The sequence below is a fragment of the Gadus chalcogrammus genome, chromosome 6 (assembly GCF_026213295.1).
Source record: "Gadus chalcogrammus isolate NIFS_2021 chromosome 6, NIFS_Gcha_1.0, whole genome shotgun sequence".
Lineage (NCBI taxonomy): Eukaryota > Metazoa > Chordata > Actinopteri > Gadiformes > Gadidae > Gadus > Gadus chalcogrammus.
Genome location: NC_079417.1, coordinates 8,809,422 through 8,831,138, shown reverse-complemented (window position 1 = coordinate 8,831,138; position 21,717 = coordinate 8,809,422). Strand labels below are relative to the sequence as shown.

Sequence of the window (21,717 nt, the reverse complement as noted above, 5' to 3'; positions counted from 1 at the left end):
CCACAGGTGGGTCATGGCGGCATGGGCATGTTTTGGAAGCCCTGATTTTGGACCTTTCTGTTACTGTCCCTTACCAAACAGCCACACATTTTAAGCCCAAAATGTAGAAATTACATGATATTTAATCAAAAGAGAATCCATTCATTTCAAGTTTGTTATTAATTAGACCAGCACAATGAATAGATTTCAGTCAGTATCGAACATCTTTGTTTCATTAATACGTGCGCAATTGATTCATATATGAGCCCAATCAAACCACCCAACACAAAGTGAGTATATCTCTAATTTTATTTGTGTATATATACACATATAAAAAATAAGGACATATGTACAATGATAATAAATATCAACATGTTTGTACAAGCGAAATAAGTTACTTAACATACTTAAAAATAAAAAAACAAATATCCGACAAGCAATAATGGAGCGAATAATAGACAAATACATACTAAAACAGCAAAAATAAAAGAAAAAAACAACAGACACTTAAAGCTGTGTGACAGAGAAATCGTTGCGAGCAAAGATTAAATTAACCAAAGACAACCGAGCAGATAAAGAACATCACACATGCAATTTTTTTCGAGCTTGTTACCCTTTGAAAACAATTACTATGTTGATTTTCATAAAACAAAATATGAAAAAAAGCCTAATCATATTTCTTTCAATTATCCTTAGATGCAACCTCATATAAACCAGGTAGGACCACTGTTGCACTTAACAGCAAATGCAGTGAAGGCTGCTGCTTTGAGGTTTCTTCTTTGAAAAGGTGAGCAATGAGGGCACTCTGTGATCTCTCTAATAAAGGGGCTTGTCCTACATCCTTTCAATTTAAAGGACAGTCCTTATTTGGTTTGAGAAATGCTGCTTGTTTTGATTAGACTTCAGAAATTTGGTATAAAGATAAGGAATTGGAGTCAAGCAATATTAGTGTAAGGAAATGTAAACAGGAAGCAAACAGGAAACCGTTTATGTTCTTTGACAAGAAACCCAGCTGAAATTCAAAGAGAGGTTGCAAACGTCAGCTCAGCTTTACAAAGTGGACGGACGACTGAGGCTGACGTACATAATCAGTTAGAATCAACTCATATTAAACAGAAACCTAAACGCCGAGAAGCAACTGCAGTCTACTTTGGCTTATCCAAAAGGTGAAGAGGCACGATGAAAGGAAAATATCGAGGGAACCGTTAACATAATGTACAACCTTAGAACAATAAAATATTTTGTTTCTTCAAAGTCAGAACATTAGTGTTCACAAACATCAATGTCCATCCAAGTCCGGGAAAATAAAATGGGTCACCAAAGGCGGTTTCATGACAGATGCAAAGTTCTATGTTTAACGAGGATCATGCAAAGAGAATAGGATGCTCAGATCGCGAGGGTACCTCTGACCTTTGGGATCATATCTAAATATTCTACATCTTCTTTCGCTGTCTCTACAGTCTACATGGTTGGGCAAATAAAAAAAAAAGGAACATCCATCTTTTCCATGCATTTTGGGGGGGCTCCACCCGTCATCCTTGACGGAAGAGTCTCTGGAAGAAGATTCAAAACTGAAAAAACGTGTCATCACACTTTGGGAGCAAAAACTCAGATCAGGCACAGAATGACTTTATAACACTGTAGTGTTCAGTCCTTTCGGAGAAGGTCATCTCGGCAGACATATCATAGCGTATGGTCTATTGTTATCAGAACAAAGTCGTCAAAGTCTTTGACATTTCCACCGCTGTTTGAAGAGCAAAGTATCTTTCTTTCTTGCTTACTTGAGTTCTTTACATTACATTCAGTAAGGAATAAAAAAAAGCTGACAAAAGTATGTTTTTGTAGAACAGGTTTTAGCTTCACATCTTTCCATGTGAATCACGGCACAGCCTATATCAGAGCCCATCTGGGGTTTAGATCCCCTCTGATCCGGCCTGAAGCCATGGAGTACTGGGTCCTGTATGGATCAGACTGTCAACATGAACCTACTGCAACATCGGCTGTCAATTGATGAAACTGTAATGTGTGTGTGTGTGTGTGTGTGTGTGCAAGTGTGAGTGTGAGTGTGTGTGTGTGTGTGTGTGTATGCATGTGTTTATGTGTGTATGTTTGTGTGTGTGTATGTGTGTGTGTTAACAGTGCTCATCCATTCCTCTGTCTTTCCACAGTGGCCCCAGGGCAGTCTCTGGGACTCGGTAAAGGAACAAAAAGGGGTCAAGAAGGGGGGGGGGGTCACGTCGTGATCCAGCTTTAATTCCCGTCAGGGAGACACTCACTCTGGTCCTTGAACGGTCCCTCCTCGGGCCAACATGAGAATGCAATAAGAGGAGAAGGTGGGTGGGGTTGGTGGTGTGGGGGCGGGAGAGGGGGTGGAGGAGGGCTCCTTTCTTTGGCAGTGAAAGCACCGGCTCCAGACAAACAAAGTATAAAGCACTTATTAAGACATCCACAGCCGTCGCAGTGCTGAGCACTCACCTACATTCTCCTGACGCAGGCCGGCACCTTAACGTCAGCCCGGCTTCAAATTAAAAGGTGTGCAGTTAGTGGCCTCCTTCAGAGCCGCCTTCGAATAACCTTCTGGCTCTTTCTCTGTTTTTTTTTTTTCTATTAGGAGGGTACGTGTCTCGTAAGGAACGAAGAGGAAAAGAAACTAAACAAAAACAAGCTGCAGACAGCTCCCTATTTCACATAGTCTCTAATAAATGTCTTCTGCAGTGCCCTTGTAATTTATTGTGCCCCTAAATGTGTGTTTGAAGGCTAGTGTGCGGGGAATTGTTAGTGTCTGCCCTCACAATCTGGCCCTGCGAAATGCTCACACACCCAAGCACTCACACACCCAAGCACTCACACACCCAAGCACACACACACACACACACACACACACACACACACACACACACACACACACACACACACACACACACACACACACACACACACACACACACACACACACACACACACCAGGGGTGGGGTTAAAGGGTAGGGCTGGAGGAGCAGGGTGGAGGAGGGACAGAGGTGGAGAGCCAGAGCGGGTGCCGCCACTGACCGCTAGTAGAACACTTTTGCCATCCGTCGAAAGAGATAAAAGACCCCCAACTATCAAACTGACCTCCTCACAACAAATGAAAGCTGAAAGGTAGGATGCGGGGTGGCCTTCATCACAGAGGGGGAGGGAATAACAAAGTGAAAAACATACAAATCCAGAAGAAAAGTAAAGATTCTAGAGAGTTTATCCTTCATTCGAGTCTTTTCTCCCGTGGGACACTTCTTTTTTCGTTTCAGTGACTCCTTCCTCGTTCTTCTTTGTTGTCGCTCCTCCACATCTCTCTCTCTCTCCTTATGTCGCTTCATCCTGTTGCCTCCGTGCAGCCCAGGAAATACTCCTTAGACGTGGACGTGATTGTCGTCTCGCTCTGAGATTCATCTTCTCTTGTTTCTTGTTTTTTTAACCTCTCTCTCTCAGTCATCTCTTAGTTCTCACAAATACAAAAAAACCAAAGGGAGGAAGCCCCTCCCATTTTTTAAGTGCAGAAAGTTTCAAAGTCTCAGGGGAGACCAGGGCAGAAGCGCAAGCCAAAATGGCATTTTTGTTTCTTTTTTTCTCTATCCATGGCATTTGTCTCTCGTCCCATGTCCCTGCACAGGGTCCACGATGTCCCCTGCATTGGTCCCCTCAACCCGAAGGACACCAGGTGGCCTCCAGAAAATAAATAACATAATCTAGCTTGATTTCCATGCTCAAAGTGTCCTCATCTGTATTCAATAGATTTTTTCTTTTCTTCTTCATAGTAAACACAATTTACACAACTGGAGGCTGCACAGTGTAAGCAGTTAAAGGTAAAAAAATTGAAAACGTGGAAACGGCGTTGGTTCCCAAAACACGATGACTACAGGAGAACTCAGAGTGTGTGTGTGTTTGTGTGTCTATTAACATGCTATGGGTTTTATTAATAACAGAGCGAGCCAAGTCATGGAGCCAAAGAGGCGTTGGTAGGGGGAGAGCCATCAAGTGGGTGGGTGGGGGGGGGTTACGCCATTACCAGAAAGCGTGGTCGATCGAGAGAGAGAGAGAGAGAGAGAGAGAGCGAGAGAGAGAGAGAGAGAGCGAGAGCGAGAGCGGGAGCGAGAGACGCCGCGGTGTTCTCCTAAACAAATTCCGGGGGAGGAGGAGGTAGGTTTGTTGCCTGGTCTCCTCTATCCCTCTGGGCCGTACGGAGGGTGGGTCTGGGGGGTCCGCCCCTAAACGGAGGACTCCTCCGGGTTGGCGTCCGGCAGCACGCTCCTCTGCTGCAGCGTGCGGCGCAGCTCCTCCTTAAAGGGGCTGGAATAGTCGCTGCCCCCTCCTCCCACACTGCTACCACCCCCCCCTCCCCCGCCACCACTCCCACTGCCTAGCCCCGTCAGACCGGCCAGGCCGCCGCTCAGCCCGCCTCCCAGCCCGCCGCCGCCAGCGCCAGCCGCGCCAACCCGCTCGTCTCCCGCCGCCGCGCTCAGGTTGAGCCGCATGTAGCCGTTGCTCCCGGAGCCCCGGATGTTGGTGAGGCTGAGGCGGCTGGGGGAGTGGATGGGCTGGCCGGGGATGGCGCTGGGCGACGGCACGCTGCTCAGGCTGCTGGGGCCCAGCGCGTGGCCCGGCACGATCTTCAGGGAGCCGTCCGAGTAGTAGTAGTTGGCGCCCGTCTCCCAGAAGCGGTCCTCGTCGGTGGGCATCTTGCTGGGCACGAAGGTGGGCGGCTCCTTGGGCAGGGTGATGGGGTACACCAGCGTGCTCTCCAGGGGCTTCATGTCCGCCCCCTTGCCCAGGGCCAGCTTCAGTCTCCGGCGGAGGTAGAGCGCCACCACCAGGAGCAGCAGGCAGGCGGCGCCCAGCGTGATGACCAGGACCCAGAACAGACCCATGCTGCCGTCGGGGGCCCGGGCCTCCATGAAGACGGGCGCGCTGGCCACCACCGCCACCTGGTAGCGCTCCGTCTGGAACTTGACCCCCTGCTCCTCCGAGTAGCACACGTAGCGGCCCGCCTGCGTCTGGCCCGCGTCGGGGACCACGAGGGCTCTGAGGGCCCGGTCGAATCGGGGCCCCCCGGACTCGGGGTCCCCCAGTTGGAGCTCGCGGTCGTTGAAGACCCAGAAGGGCTGGGCCAGGTTGGACACCAGGTGGCACGGTAGCACCATGTCCGAGCCCACCACCACCGTCACGTTACGGAGCCGCGAGTGGTCTGCAGAGAAGAGAGGGATGGAGAGAGAGGGAGGGAAAGAGAGAGAGAGAGATAGAGAGAGAGAGAGAGAGAGAGAGAGAGAGAGAGAGAGAGAGAGAGAGAGAGAGAGGGAGAGGGTGGGAGGTGGTAGTAGAACACATAAATGGAAGGAAGGAGTTAGTGTCTCGGGTGACTGGTTCTGACTTCATATTCACCACATCGCTCGCGGGCTCTTCCCTGCTTAAATCAATTTTATTCCACTCAAACCGAATGTATGAATCCATTCCCTTCAACGCTGAGCCTCCCCGGCTTCCCTACACCATTACCCCCACCATCACCACCCACCAACCCCTGGCTCATCCACCTCCATAAGCCCTCCCGCTACTACCGGTCTGCCACCAGCAGGGGGTGCCTGTGAGGACCCAGGGGCTGTGCTCACCTGGGCTAGGGATGGAGACGGGCTTGTCAAACTTGGCCTTGCCCCTGTTGAAGCGCTCCAACATGAGGTCCTGGGACAGGGAGGATGTGGACCTGGTGTGTGGAGGGGGGGGAGGGGAGGAAATGTATCAGAAAGTGGAACCAAATCGTCCTGAAATCGGGTGGACATGTTGTGGGTATGGGGTCATCGCAGAAGTAGAATGCAATAGCCCAAGCATATTGTCCATGCAAAAGAGTTTATCATTTTATCCTCAGGCTTCTTACTTATACAACTAATGCAAATAGTTAAAAAAAAAGCAGATAGGTCGTGACCAAGAAACATATTTTTTACGAGTAATTTCAGAATTTACATTTGGACTATGGCTTCATTATATCACATCAGAAAGGTCATTTTGTATACAAAACGTTTAACCAGATATAAGAAAAACATTTCTCTACTGAGATCTTTTGCCTGACCCCTCATTAGTTTATAAGCCTGTGTGGAGGAGGAAGAGACAACTAGAAAGAAGATGGCAGCAGGCGAGAGAGAGAGAGACAATAATATATTCCTACTTTCGTTATACATACACACAGTAAGACTGGTATTATTCAGCAGTTTTATATAATTGTTAATAATTTACCATAATAATTTCATTTCCTGTCGAATCTACTGATCTACTTTTTGTGCTTCAGCAATGTCAAGGTACTTTTTCCATGCCAACTAAGCACTTTGAATCTTGAATCTTGAGAGAAAGAGAGAAAAATTTAAAAGGAAGGGCGGAAACAGCAGAAGATTAGAGGAGGGGAATGACAAACATCTGCACACACATATCTCCCTCCCTATTACCATTTCCCCTCTGCCTGGTACCAGAGAGCAGATAGGCAGCCGTGACGCGCCGTGTAATGCGTGATGTGTGTTGCATGTTGCGAGCCTCACCCGCGGTGAAGGTCAATGCGAACGCAGGCGCGACCCTCACTGTCCCAGGCACAGTAGGGGTCCCGGGCCAGCAGACAGTCTGGCTGAGACTGATAGCGGCTGCAGTTAGCCAAGGGCAGCTGGAGAACCTCCGAACGAGAGCCGATGTACAAATACTTCTACAGAGCGAGGGAGAGAGAGAGAGAGAGAGAGAGAGAGAGAGAGAGAGAGAGAGAGAGAGAGAGAGAGAGAGAGAGACAGAGACAGAGACAGATAATGAAGATGATTAAAAACACAGAGTTCAGTGGTGTGCCCCGACCAAGACAGAAGAAGGAACGCAACGAAGCTGAAAGAAAGACACGGTGACACACCGAGGGAAGACTCGGTTAAAGAGAGCAAGGTCAGATAATGGGACAATCATTCTCAATTACAATAACAGTCTGCTCTGATACCCCAGCCTTCAACCGCCCTGCATCCTCGGCCCTCCACCCAACCCAGCACCCTTCCGAGTTGAATCCACTCTGTGGATAAGCTGTCTGGTGCAGCTGTGACTAGTGGGCCGTTGTTAATGAGATAAGCAGAGATTGTGCTTCGGGAGGGGGGGAGGCAGGGGAGAGACACCCAGTGCCAAGCTTGGACAATGGACCAAAGTGGTGAGAGACGGGGGGAAAGGGGGTGGCCATGGCATAAGAGTCCCTCACCGCTGGATCGACTGAGGATGGCCCTTCTATTGAGATATGGGTACAGGCTCATGGCTTGGTAGCCCACTGTGACGGATGGGATTGTAATTACTGTTATTGTTCAGGGTGCTTTGGATTTGATGAGGCCCGCAGCTGACGCTGGGCGAGGCCAACGACAAAATGAAAAGGCAATCTCTGGCCAAACCGGCGGCGCACTCACACTAGCGTAGTCTGCCTGGTTATTGTCAACGTGTGAATGGAAATAACAGGGTATTAGGAGCTAAAGTGACATGTTAATGGTCACTGCCACCAAAGGAGGGTTGAGGGAACTTTTTAAAATAATTAGTACTAAGCTATTATAATAAGAGTTCCAAAAAAAGCTCTGAAAAACCATGAATTCTCTAAATCTGAGATTTGGATCTCTGTTTGGTCCTCAAATCAAGGATCTATATGTCATCATGTGACAGGTGATCATGATAGTAATTTCAATAACTGAGCTACTCCCTTTACTACACCTGTCAGGTAGTTATCTATCTCGGATCAAGCGGTCCTTCTATATTAAACCAGTTTCTTGGAGGCAAGGCGGGAATTGCATAGAGCCTGAGCCGAAAATTGAAAACTGAAGGTGAAGGAGTTACATCTTGTTTCCTTCTTCGGAGATATTCTACCGAAGAGAAATGCACAAGTAGGTGAAGCTTTCAGAAGAAGATTGTAATAAGTGTAATTCAACAGCGACAAGCCTACATGGTGTTGATTGGAAACACCTTTTTACTGTTAACTACTGCTAGACGTGTTGGTTTGCTGAATGAAACTGTTTAGCTGTTCGCTGTTATTAATAATTAGGTGATGACAGACCCCTGCTTTCAGCTACACACCATTGATCGATATATGATCGAATCTGAAGCCCAAAAACCAACATCCCGTCACCCATACTTGAGCACATCTGCCATCAGACTTTTACTAGCTATATGGCCATGATGAAAACCTCCCCTCCTCCTCTCCCCTCTTGAGACGCACCTTGGAGTGGGAGATGGTGAGACTGTCGACAGGCTGGGGCGTCTCAAACAGCTGGATCTCCTCGATGACATGGGCCTCCAAGCCCAGGACCACCACCCGCTGGAGCCATCCGTCCGCTGAAGGAGGTGAGAGAGAGGGAGGACACAGGGAAGAGGAGAGTGTATAGGGGAGAGGAGAGGAGAGAAGGGAAGGGGAGAGGAAAGAAGGGAGAGGAGATAGGGGGATGTAGCGGAGAGGAGAGAAGGGAGAGAATAGAGGAGGAGGTAGAGAATAGAGGAGGAGGGAGAGGAGAAGGGATATCAGTGGAGATGGAGCAAGGGTAGGTAAGGGGAACATAGGGGAGAGGAGAGGGGGTTATAGAAGAGTAGAGAGGATGGGGATGCCAGGATAGAGAGGAAAGAGCTGTTAGCTTCTTCAGTTTTCTTTCAGTACACCCTTGTTCAGGAGAAATATAAGAACAGTATTGCCATGATGACACAATATAACCTACTGGCCCAATATACCAGAGTAATAATAGAATGTGTGTTGGAGGAGTGAGGGAGACATGGGAAGAGAATGAGAGAGAAGACATAGATAGAGAGAGATGGAGCTGTTTTTGATGTAGGGCATCAGGAACAGGGTTGCATCCCTGTGATGAGAGAGGTTTGAGACACAGCAGGTTGAATGACCTTGATTTGTGTTTGTGTGTGTGGGTGTGGGTATGTGTGTGTGTGTGTGTGTGTGTGTGTGTATGTGAGTGTGGGTGTGTATGTGTATGTGTGTGTGTGTGTGTGTATGTGTACATACTGTGTGTGCACTTGCATGTTACACGCTGTTACGCACCGAGCCCGGTCTGTTCTTTTGTCTGCACCGCATTGATTTTGTCACAGATAAAACATTAAGCTACCACACACACAGAGACACCTCCACTCACACACATAAACATACACATACACATACAGATACATGCACGCACGCACGCGCACGCACGCACGCACGCACGCACGCACGCACGCAGACACACACACACACACACACACACACACACACACACACACACACACACACACACACACACACACACACACACACACACACACACACACACACACACAGACCGAAACACCTCCACTCACACAAACACAAGCACACACACAAACACACAAAGGCCCTGCTGCCTTTAAGAAGCAGGCATATCATCACGTTCGCCTCTCTCCGCGCCAGCGGACCGCTGGAAGATAATCCTGCACAATCCTGCAGCCCTGCCTGACTACTTACAAGAACTCCTCTTGACAAGTGACAAATGCTCACTGAACTCTCCCTCTCTCTCCCTCTCTCTCTCTCTCTCTCTCTCTCTCTCTCTCTCTCTCTCTCTCTCTCTCTCTCTCTCTCTCTCTCTCTCTCTCTCTCTCTCTCTCTCTCTCTCTCTCTCTCTCTCTCTCTCTCTCTCTCTCTCTCTCCTGCTCTTGCGCTCATCGCATCAGCTGTCACAGCGCCGCAGCTAATAGCCAATCAAGCCCACGGCCCAATTGGCACTGCCAGCGTCTGCCAAGGGCCCTGTTGAGTCGGTACCGTGGAACACTACACAAGTGAAGCTGACTGGTCTCGCAAACGCGTGGGTAACAGTGTGTGCGTGCGTGTGCGTCTCTGTCTATGTGCATGTATGTCTCGTCTCCCTGGCTGTGCACGGCTGCCAGACAGCGTGCTCTGACTTGGCTGCTGTCACGCTGAGCCTGGCCCACGGTGACGCTGCCACGGCGGTGAGCTGAATGGTAAAGCACCGCAGTGCAGTGCTCTGCATGTCTGTACACCGGACTGCATGTCTTTATGCAGGAGGGCATGTTCCATGCGCAGCACCGCATGTCTGTATTCAGGACTGCACATGGCTACATGCAGGCCTTCACAATGCTGTAAGCATGACCGCACATGGCTACATGAAGGGCTGCATAGCAATGTATAGGGGCTGCATGCCTATATGTAGAGAGGCAGTTCTATATGCAGGGGCCTAATGGCCCTAGGCAGGGCTGCATGTCCAGCATTCACAGCACGTGTCGTGGAATCTACCACCCTGCCAGACTCACATGACTACTTAATATTCAGTCCCTGAGATGGCGATGGAGGTATCGGTTCTAGGACAAAGTTGGCCGATTTTTCTGTTCCACCAGCACAGGGAAACGGGGTGCGCATATGGATGCAGAGGGTCACAGACTACCAGGCTTAATTAAAAAGGTGCGTTCGTACGCATTTCCTTTGATGCGTGAACATGTATCCCTGGCATGTAAAATAAGCTACTTAAGTTGAGCTCAAATGAAGCCTTCTGGAGGGCTAGCTCTTCGTTTGTTGAATATTTTTTAAGTGAGTTAATGATTTTTCTTTTCTTTCTCGATTTAGCAGTTTTCTGCATATTTTAACATCGATGAACTCCCGGGCAGCGTGACCGGCTTCCTGCTCATTACTGCAAACTATTTGCTTTTATTAAAATGATTATTAAATTAATTATTTAAAAATTTAATTAGATTATACATTATTTATCAGCTTTGTCTCCCTAGGCAACTTTACTGTAGGAATAGATTATATAGATCTTTTGATTTAAAAATACATTTTGGGGTGGCGGCCCAGGTAGCGTCAACTAATTATCTGTACCTGTCCCACTCCTAACTATCCCTGGATAGTGAGACCCCTTCCTACTCGTGGGTTTGGATTCTGGTATTATTTTCCTTGGCCTGTTGAGGTTATAGGGTTAGGGGTGTATCGGTACCGGTTACACTCCTAACCATCGCTGGCTAGAGAGATCCCTCACTACTCATTGGTTTGGATTCTGGTATTCTTTAACCTTGGCCTTTTGAGGTCCCAGGGTTAGGGGTTGTCGTATAATGAGTGCCAGTGCAAGGGTGCCTCCTGAAGGCTAGACAAATAAAACGCACACAATATTTTTACCTTACCAGGTGAAGTTACCTTCACAGGCTCCCAGCTGGGTCGTTGGTGCCAGTGTAAACAAGAACATGGGTGTGTCCCCAATACCATACAGTGTCCAGTTTGGTACCAGTGGGCGTACCTGTGCCGATGAAGAGCATGTTGCAGGAGCGCTGGTCCAGGGTGCTGACCCGGTCCACGGCCAGCCGGGTGAAGTTGACCCCCTTGGTGAGCAGCAGGGGGCGTGCCTGGGCCTCCTCGGCCATCAGTGGGTGCTTCTTGGCAAAGTTGAGCGTGGCGTCTGGCAGCTGCAGGGAGCGGTTGTAGCCGTTCTCCCGGTGCCAGTTTGTGATGCACTGAACCGCGAAGGAGGAGAGAGGAGAGGAGGGGAGGAGACACAGGGGAGTTAGTTAGGCTGCGCTGGGAGCTGGATGTCGGCGCGGGTTGGCACAGATCCTTGTGTACAACCTCCCCGTACTGCTTTTATTTTTTTCTCAGAGTCCTAGTCCTTGTGTTGTCCTCTCATCCACTCTCCTGCTGACTGGTGTCGGAGAAATGCTTAGTGGAATGGTTGTCTGGAGCCATTGTCTTGCTATTGTCTGGCTGAGAGATGATACCCACCTCTGGGATACAGCCCCCATGCACACATCCTTATTATCCCTCCACAATCTCCACTCTTCCTCTTTGTTTTATCCATATTCCCTCCATTCCTTGACTGCCCGTGTGAGTTCGGTGCTCCATCTATGAGCAAGAACTCGATTAAAAAGCTGGCACGCGATGGGTCCAAGGCAGCCAGAGTATGGCAACGATAAAACATGATCCATAACAAAAAACTAAAAAGGACAAAGAGAGGTGCGAATTGGTGTTGATGACTGGAAAGGCTCCTGTTCCTATCCAAGCTGCATAAGCGATGAATACTACTTAACCCAAATAACACTTCCCGTGTAAGCTCTGAAATGATGAGGAGATTAAAATGAAAATAGCTGTATTCGAATGATCAACAGAACTCGTTTGAAGGGAAAAGCTAAATAGATTGATTTAGAAAGGTACGGTCGATAGGCTCTGTCTGAGGAAGGTTGATCGAGGCATGAGCTTCAACCACAATTACCATCACCTGTTATAGTCGTCATACACATCCGAACACACCCACCCACACACACACACACACACACACCCACACACACACACACACACACACACACACACACACACACACACACAGGCAGACAGACAGACCGACAGACAGACACACAGACACAGACACAGCCAGCCAGACAGACAGAAATACAGACAGACACACAAACACACTAACAGAAACACACAGTCAGAGAAACCCCCCCCCCCCCCCCCCTGCACCCCCTCCCGGGTGTCTTACCGCTCCGGGCCTCGGGCTTGGAACGGGGCCCGTATAGCGGGTCCACCTCTGGGAGTCGTCCTGGTACTCGTTGTAGTCTCCGTTGAACACCTTCTTCACGTCGCTGATGTGGTACTGGCACACGGCCGACACGTCCACATCACCCCTGTCACACGGAGAGCACAGCGGGTTCGGTTAGCATGTCACCCCGTGCTGTAAACTCCACATGGAGTCCTCTGGGAGACACAGTGGGATTCAGGGCTCACGGCCGCTGGAAATATTGAAATCAAATAATAAATAGATAAATAAAACCAACAAAATATATAAATGAGGTGTCCTCGACCAGAAAGGGGCATTTTTCATACATAGAGAAAAACATAGAGAAATCTTCATAGATTCATTATACGTTCATTCATTGGGGTGAGTTGTGCATTTAACTATTCAATATAGTTCCTGGGTGCGGGTTCAAAAGTTCTGCCACAGGTGGGTCACGGCATTAAAACGTTTGGCAGTTTGCTCTGGCGTGCCCTTTCATCCTGCGCCGCTCCCCGACGGGGGCTGAGAGCAATCAAAGATCGGGATCGATAATCTGCGCAAGTGCTAATTCAAGTGTCCAACTTTCATCCAGACACGGGTGCAAACCCGCTGTAGAAGATAAACAGCAACGGCTAGGTGTTTTGTAATTATCCGTGATTGCGGAGACATCAAACATCAAGGCAGGCTATGGTGCATTATGAAAGCACCGGCAGCACCTCAGCAAACATCATAGGCGAGTTTAGTACCAGCATTAGTATTCCTGCAAGGCTTGGGAGATTTTTGAAGATTGCCAGGGACTCGCTCAGGAAACCACGCACGGAACAAGGCTGGATTGTAAATTAGCAACAAGCCCTGTGTGTGTTGACAACATCTATCCCAAGGTGCCAACATTTAAAAAAAGAATTGATCTCCTCTCCATACGCTGCTTTTGACAGGTGCTAGATGGTGGGAGACAGGGCGGTGCTGATGGCAGAGGAGGTGGTGGTGGTGGTGGTGTGAGAGTGAAGGCAAGCACACCGTTAGATCTATAGTATCTTCTGACGCATGTTTTTTGTTCAACCTCACATGTCACCCCATGTATCATGAACCGCTGGTATCTGTGAAGCATGACGATGATATCTGTGCGGGCGGAGCACATTTCAGCAAACAGACAGCTCCTGGTTTACTGCCAGGCAGGTGTTATACTTAACATTTAAAGGGGACTCTCTGAGAGCAGATAATCATATTTAATTTCCTCTGTGGTAAAAATTGGGTAATAAGATGATTTGCGTCTTTCCAGGAAAGCCGTGAGCTGAAGTCACACGGTTGGGTTGTGCGGACAAATGTATCAGCCCAAAGTCAGAGCCGAGGACAACCTTGTGATGGTAACACAAAAAGGGTCTATTCATTCTGACAATGGCTTGAACTTTTGAGTCCACATTTCCATAATGGCCAATAATTACAACCTTATCTTCGTCGAAGCCAAAAGGGATTTTTGTAAGCGCTCATACCTTTTATAAAAGGTTTTCTTTGTGAGATAGCGTGTCTAATCGCAGAACAGACAAGGACCACATGAGAGAGAGAGAGAGAGAGAGAGAGAGAGAGAGAGAGAGAGAGAGAGAGAGAGAGAGAGAAAGAGAGAGCGAGAGAGAGAGAGAGAGAGAGAGAGGGAGGGAGGGAGAGAGAGAGAGAGAGAGAGGGAGAGAGAGAGAGAGAGAGGGAGAGAGAGAGAGAGAGCGAGAGAGGGACAGAGAGAGAGAGAGAGAGAGAGAGATAGAGAGAGAGAGAGAGAGAGGGAGGGAGAGGGAGAGAGATAGCGAAAGAGAGAGAGAGTGAGCGCGCTGACGTGGAGCTGCCTCGAGTTTCCAAACTCTCCCTCCGAGTAAGACTAATCCCTCTCCACCTCCCCCGTGACCCGGAGAAGGTATTAAGGATATTCTCTGAGTACCCTCTTCACTATTATTATTGTTTGTTGAGCCTGCCCAATAAAACGGGGTCCATAACCAACACATTCTCTGTGTATCTGGTTTGGTGACCGGTATTTGAGATCACATACGTCCCGATGTGATCATAAATCTACATTGTCGCAGTTTATTGATTTTGAGTGATTGATCGAGGCGTCCTCGATCATTACGGGCACGGAGGCGGAGACCCTTGCAATAGCCGGGAAAAACACAGTACTTGATCAAACTACAAGCTTGTCGTCAAGGTTTGCTTCGATAGAAACGTCATCCAATTTCTGAGGATGCTTTCGACGGCGCCTTACCGTATCGAATAAAACTTCCGAGAGAAATATGACTGCAATGAACGAAGGGTTTCAGATACATCCTGTTAAAGGCCCCCATTTTAACAGCGGGTATGAGGTTGATTAGTCATTAGAAGCCATTTCATAACCCATCCGCTCGCTGAACCATCCCTGCTCCTCCATCTGGCCGGACACTCCCACTGGTGACGTCACAAGTGGTTAGATTTAGCAAATGGCTTGCAATGACTCAACTCAATTATCCACCTCACACTTGGTGGCAAAATTGGGCCCCCCTTTTATGTATAGATTGACATCCAGCAGGAGACCGTTCTGAGCGCGTGCGAGACGGCGGGACTCCACTCACCACTGGGCGTGGAAGATGCCGAAGAAGATGGTGGAGCCCCAGTCCTGGCCGGGCAGGGTGAAGGTGGCCCGGAGGTTGTTGAATGCCACGTGTCTCTCGGGCAGGGAGCAAACCAGCCGGGCCTTCTGGAAGGTGGTCCACTTCTTCTGCAGGGTCCGCGTGCCCCCCAAGTCCCCCTAATCAGGACAGAGGAGAAAAGAGAGAAAGGAGAGAAAAGAGAGAAAAGAAAGAAAAAGCATTGAGCGGACGGTTATGTCAGAGGAAGTGTGTGTGTGTGTGTGTGTGTGTGTGTGTGTGTGTGTGTGTGTGTGTGTGTGTGTGTGTGTGTGTGTGTGTGTGTGTGTGTGTGTGTGTGTGTGTGTGTGTGTGTGTGTGTGTGTGTGTGTGTGAGAGAGAAAAACACTTACGTAAACAGCTACCAAAACCAAAAGTCAAATCAATCTGTCCATCTGCTAAACAGCTTGAGTAATTGGGGTCACAGTGGAAAGACATTAAATATTTATTCTAAATGCGTGTGTGTGTGTGTGTGTGTTTGTGTCTGTGTGAGTCTCCCACCTGCGTTACCTGATGACAAAATCCCACCATGCTCAAGACACTTAAGGAATAAATTTGCATTGTTTATTTCACTTTCAGACCAATGGGTCTTCCAGCAGTCTCCTGGGAATATCAAATGTTTAAATTGAATTTCAATCTGAATGACTATAATACAGAAAGTCCTAAATAACAGCAACAACGACGCTGAGAATGCACTATGCAACCCCACCAGCCAGGACTCATTTGAATGCACTTAATGTGTGTACTACACACACAAAATAAATGCTATTTAGTACCGTTTAGTTATTTAGGCTTTTATCCAACATCATTAAGGATGTCATTAAGGAGCACCTCATTAAGGTTCCAGGCTCAGGCCGATAAGCTTTCCGGCTAGGATTCAAACTGCCCCCACCACCCCGACGTGATGAATGCATGAGAGTAGGTGGGAATAAAAAAAAATCAGGGTTGACCATTGTTAAAGTTGGCAGTGTGGAAAATCAGATTCCTGTGTTGAGGACAATGGGCTTGGTCCTACGGTACCAGGGCCAGAACCAGGGGGGTGGTACTATAGTACCAGTACCAGTACCAGTACCAGTACCAGTACCAGTACCGGTTGTTGGTCCTACAGTATCAGTACCAGGGCGTTGGTCCTACAGTACCAGTACCAGGGGGGTGGTACTATAGTACCAGTACCAGTACCAGTACCAGTACCAGTACCAGTACCAGTACCGGTTGTTGGTCCTACAGTATCAGTACCAGGGCGTTGGTCCTACAGTACCAGTACCAGGGGGGTGGTACTATAGTACCAGTACCAGTACCAGTACCGGTTGTTGGTCCTACAGTACCAGTACCAGGGATTGTTCCTACAGTACCAGTACCAGTACAAGGGGTTGGTCCTACAGTACCAGTACCAGGGGGTTGTTCCTAAAGTACCAGTACCAGTACCAGGGTATTGGTCCTCCAGTACCAGTACCAGTACCAGGGTATTGGTCCTCCAGTACCAGTACCAGGGGTTGGTCCTACAGTACCAGTACCAGGGGTTGGTCCTCCAGTACCAGTACCAGTACCAGGGTATTGGTCCTCCAGTACCAGTACCAGGGGTTGGTCCTCCAGTACCAGTACCAGGGGTTGGTCCTCCAGTACCAGTACCAGGGGTTGGTCCTCCAGTACCAGTACCAGTACCAGTACCAGTACCAGTACCAGGGGTTGGTCCTACAGTACCAGTACCAGGGCGCTGGTCCTCCAGTACCAGCGATAGGGCGGAGGATCCTACCTTGCAGACGCGGGCCACCCGGGCCATGGTGCGCTCAGCATAGCAGCTGCGGTCCTCCGTCGGTCGCTCGCTGAAGAAGAAGTAGATCTTGTCGTCGTCCCCCTCCTTGCTGCCGAGGCTCTCCCTCACCAGCGAGGAGCCCACAAAGTCAGGCTCTGGACACACACACAGACGAACGCACACACAGCCACACACACACACACACGCACAAACAGACAGGCAATTATGAGGATGATTATACAAGGAAAAGGTCTTGACAAATAGAGTACATTCACACGCACACACACACGCACACACACACACGCACACGCACACGCACACGCACACACACACACACACACACACACACACACACACACACACACACGCAGAAAGGAAAGTTGTTTCCATCTGAATCTCATTACCTCTACCTGAGTCCCACTCTGTTCTATTTCCCTCCGCCTCTCCTCTCTCTATCCCTTTCCCCATCATTCTCTCTCTCTCTCTCTCCCTCCTCTCTCTCTCTTTCTCTTCTCCCCTGCATATTTCCTCTCCTCGTGCTCTCACTCTCTTATGATATGTTCTTATTCGCAACCGTGGTCCCTGCTTCCATCTTGTTTTCATTATAAAAGGATTCCCTCTTTCCATCCCTCTCTCCTTCTCTGCTGTTTTCTTTCGTCATATTTTCTAACTTGAACCCCTTTATTGTCTCCCTCCACGCTCTCCTTTTCTCTGTCTCTCTCTGACTCTCTCCACCTATCTGTTTCTGGAACTTTCTATTAGCAGGGCTCATTTAGCTTTCCCATTTTTTGCATGGTAGCCGGGGCTCATGGTCTCTAACTCTCTCTCTTGACGTCGCGCTCTCTTTGCAGCTCTCCATTTCATCTTCCCTGTGAGGTGCACACCTCCCTTGCCCCTCTTCTTCCTCTATCGCTTCTTCTATCCGTCTTGCTACTTCCTTTATTCCCCATCTCTCTCTGTTTTCTCTTTCTCCCTCTTCATCGCTCCAAATATCTATCGCTCTCCCTCTCTCTCACACCCCCTCTCCCCCTCTGTCTCTCACCCCCTCTATCTCTCATGCTCCCCCCCACACCCTCTATCCCTTCCTTGCCCTCTCTCTCCTTTTTCCATATATTTCGCGCCATTGGGTACATGCCATACAAATCTATACCTATACTTATGGTATCCATATGATATCCATAGGCATGCGTTTTTCTTAAATAATTCAGATTGGCGGTACATGAGGCTTGTATGTGTCTGATGTGTCTGATTCAAAAGGACTGACTTCCCTGCTTTGATTACGCTGATTGGACCAGTCCTATGAAGAATTTCTTCTTACAGCAGCCATGTAAGGATTGGGAGGTTGTTGTTGTTGTTGTTGTTGTTGTTGTGTTCAAAGTCACGAGGACCAGGTGTTTCCGAGCATGACGAGATGTGTCACCATGTTAAACACGTCACGCTGCGGAACATTCCGTTCTCTCACCGCCTCCCTCCCCTCACTCTTCGCTTCGCTCACACGGTGCATGTGCCCCCCCTAGTTCACAGTCTCTGCATCAAACGCTGGAGAAGCACTCCTGCATCATGTGCACCTTCCCCGCGCAGTGATGTGAGACACACAACAACACTGACATAAATAGGTTGTTACTGTTTTTACGGCTTGGTTCAGTGTTTCAAAGTCAAACTTAAGAGACTCAAACCGGTGAGCTTACATGTGTGTGTGTGTGTGTGTGTGTGTGTGTGTGTGTGTGTGTGTGTGTGTGTGTGTGTGTGTGTGTGTGTGTGTGTGTGTGTGTGTGTGTGTGTGTGTGTGTGTGTGTGTGTCTGTCTGTCTGTCTGTCTGTCTGTCTGTCTGTCTGTCTGTCTGTCTGTCTGTCTGTCTGTCTGTCTGACTGTCTGTCTGTCTGTCTGTCTGTCTGTCTGTCTGTCTGTTGCTCTGTCTGTCTGTCTGTCTGTCTGTCTGTCTGTCTGTCTGTCTGTCTGTCTGTCTGTCTGTCTGTCTGTCTGTCTGTCTGTCTGTCTGTCTGTCTGTCTGTCTGTCTGTCTGTCTGTCTGTCTGTCTGTCTGTCTGTCTGTCTGTCTGTCTGTCTGTCTGTCTGTCTGTCTCTTACCCTTGAGCCAGGCAGGAAGGTCGTCGCTCTTCATGCTGTAGTGCTGATGGCCCAGGTTCCTCAGGATGACCGCTTCCGTACCCAGGAAGTTGAAGAGTGTGGCAGAGTACAGCTCCTCGTCTACGGGCAGACGACACCAGACGTTACAACGACAGTTCTCTGTGGACTGTGTCCACCTGTAGTATCTTCAACAACAATAGTAATGTACACACAAACACACACAGATACTCACCCACTATGAGTCCAGTGTGGCCCTTTGCAGGATCATAGGGGCATTTACCCCTCCCATCCTCCAGGGGGGCAGTGCTGAGTGTAAAATTGGCCGCATTCTGCATTGACACATAATAAATATAGGTAAAAATGCACAAACATAAACAAACACGTTAACAAATATACGGTGAGTAAGGGCAGATTTGTTGTCAGTGGTTAGAATGTGGGAAAACGCAGCTGCAGGCTCTGTCTAAAAAAACACCCTCTCATTCACTCACTCACTCAGACCCCCACCCCCCCCCCACACACACACGCACACACACACACACACACACACATACACACTCACACCCACACACACACACACACACACCCAGGGAAACAAATCACACACTCATTTTTCATCTGTGACACCGCAGTTGCAGCTCCAGGAATGATGTGCAACACCTCAAACTGACACCTTTCAGCAAGAGGTACGACACACTGTGTGTATGACGCACACACAGGGACCTTAAGGCAAGCACATCCTCCACAGGAATATGAACATGATAAAATAATAAATGATGAAATAAAAGTAATAACAGAAGCCCCAGAAGTCCTACGGTCCAACAGGAACCACATTTATAATGGACAAAGGACTGGGATTCAGCAATACACAAACACACATACTTACCACATAGGTGCATTTTGGTTGGTAAGCATATGTGCCACAGGTATAGAGGTGTGTACTGTTGTAGCTTTGAAGGAAGCGGATGTAGTTGAAACACTCGGTCTACAAAGAGGAGAGGAAAGGAGAAGAGAGAAGAGGAGAGAGGAGAGGACAGGAAAAGAGTCAAGGGAAGAGGAAAGAAGATGCGAGGAGAGGGGAGGAAAAGAACGGAGAGGAGAGGAGAGGAGAGGAGAGGAGAGGAGAGGAGAGGAGAGGAGAGGAGAGGAGAGGAGAGGAGAGGGGAGAAGAGAAGAGAAGAGGCGATGAAACCAGTGAGGAGAGGAGAGGAGAGGAGAGGAGAGGAGAGGAGAGGAGAGGAGAGGAGAGGAGAGGAGAGGAGAGGAGAGGAGAGGAGAGGAGAGGAGAGGAGAGGAGAGGAGAGAAGAGGAGAGGAGAGGAGAGGAGAGGAGAGGAGAGGAGAGGAGAGGAGAGAAGAGGAGAGGAGAGGAGACAGATTATTCAGTTATTTAGTTGTGAATTTATGGGTCGCTGTGTTCCATCTTTGTTTAAAAGCAGCTATTTATTATTTTAAGCTCATTAGACAATCCGTGAATGTGCTCTTTCCAAGTAATTTTCACCTACATTTGAATACAATCATCTCTCTATTTGCAGTACCTGCAAATTACATATTTGAAAGCACAAAGTGTGGCGTGTGGAGTGGTTAGGAATAAACTAAACCTCACTTTCATTTGTTATCTCCTTTAACGCAGCGTAATCTCAACCAATTGCGCTGTAAGCAGAATCTCCGGTGAGTGCGTGCGCTGGTGGGCACTGGGACAAGCGGTGGGTACATGCAGTCATTTAGAATCCATCAAACTGTTCTCTTTATAGAATCTCATTACGTGTTGTTTTTAAACGCCTGGTGTGACTGTTCAGCGTCACCGGAGCCGTCTGCGAAACGTCTAACGAGCGATACGTCCACTTCATCCCTTCGGCTGGAACTATACTTCTATAATTATCAATAGATGCCATACCCGGAAAAATGTTAGAGTTTCACTTCGGTGATGCCGTGTGCGCTAGAGTCATCTCACTTTCGCTCATAAATGCTGAAACACTTTTTGGTACATCTATTGTCTGCAGTGGGAGAATGAGGGCTTTGTGAGGATCCCTGTGGAGCATTTATAAGAGTGGGTTGACGTGGCTGTGATGGCGACGCGTCGGAACATTTTCAGGGGAGCCCGGGGGGACGGCAGTGGTTCCTAAGTACTGCGCCTTGATGCAAGATCAGCCCAAAGAATTTGCTGGGATTCAATACATAATCCTAACATAGGCACCGTAAAATATATAGTTGGTGCTATTTATGATGGGGTTTATCATTGATATATTTTCCTGTCAATGCAAGTGACTCGCTCTTTTTATATATTTGTGTTTGACAAATGATGGCATTGCATGATTGTCAGGCAAGGAAATTGAAATTCCTTTATCCATGTCTGCTATGTGTGAAATATACAAACATTGCTACTAATATCCTATTATATATAACCTATTAGCAATATTGTCCAGTTATTGGCAAGGGTGTCATTCTTGATAATCAATCCGGCTTTAAGCCGGCATGGTGGTGTGCCTTGGCCACAAAAGGCTTGCAAAACACTGTTATATACCTCTGCTTAATCCATATGTGTTTTAAGCCATTAAACACAAGAAATCATCAATGCCTAGGAGAGGCAGTTTCATAGACGTGCTTTACTGCTCTAAAACGGGCAATGAAGTCTCTTCCCACTTTAGGTGTTCTTACAGCCTGACAGGTCTTTTCAAATACGTTGACAGAGAAAAAGCGAATGTCACTTTATATTTATCTTTCCCACTTCCAATGTTTTTGTATTTCAG

General features: G+C 48.3%; 1 protein-coding gene across 1 annotated transcript in view; it reads right to left on the bottom strand.

Moving 5' to 3' along the window:
- Positions 1 to 4,221: 4,221 nt before the first annotated feature.
- Positions 4,222 to 21,717, bottom strand: part of sema4c (sema domain, immunoglobulin domain (Ig), transmembrane domain (TM) and short cytoplasmic domain, (semaphorin) 4C) — a 21,335-nt gene continuing 3,839 nt past the window's right edge. The window contains exons 4-14 of the mRNA XM_056592408.1: positions 19,855 to 19,953; positions 19,204 to 19,300; positions 18,972 to 19,091; positions 16,885 to 17,039; positions 15,078 to 15,253; positions 12,475 to 12,619; positions 11,242 to 11,455; positions 8,208 to 8,323; positions 6,532 to 6,689; positions 5,617 to 5,708; positions 4,222 to 5,198 (exon numbers count right to left, since the gene is read on the bottom strand). Of these exons, the coding sequence (XP_056448383.1) occupies positions 4,222 to 5,198; positions 5,617 to 5,708; positions 6,532 to 6,689; positions 8,208 to 8,323; positions 11,242 to 11,455; positions 12,475 to 12,619; positions 15,078 to 15,253; positions 16,885 to 17,039; positions 18,972 to 19,091; positions 19,204 to 19,300; positions 19,855 to 19,953 (2,349 nt within the window). The remainder of the gene's footprint in view (positions 5,199 to 5,616; positions 5,709 to 6,531; positions 6,690 to 8,207; positions 8,324 to 11,241; positions 11,456 to 12,474; positions 12,620 to 15,077; positions 15,254 to 16,884; positions 17,040 to 18,971; positions 19,092 to 19,203; positions 19,301 to 19,854; positions 19,954 to 21,717) is intronic.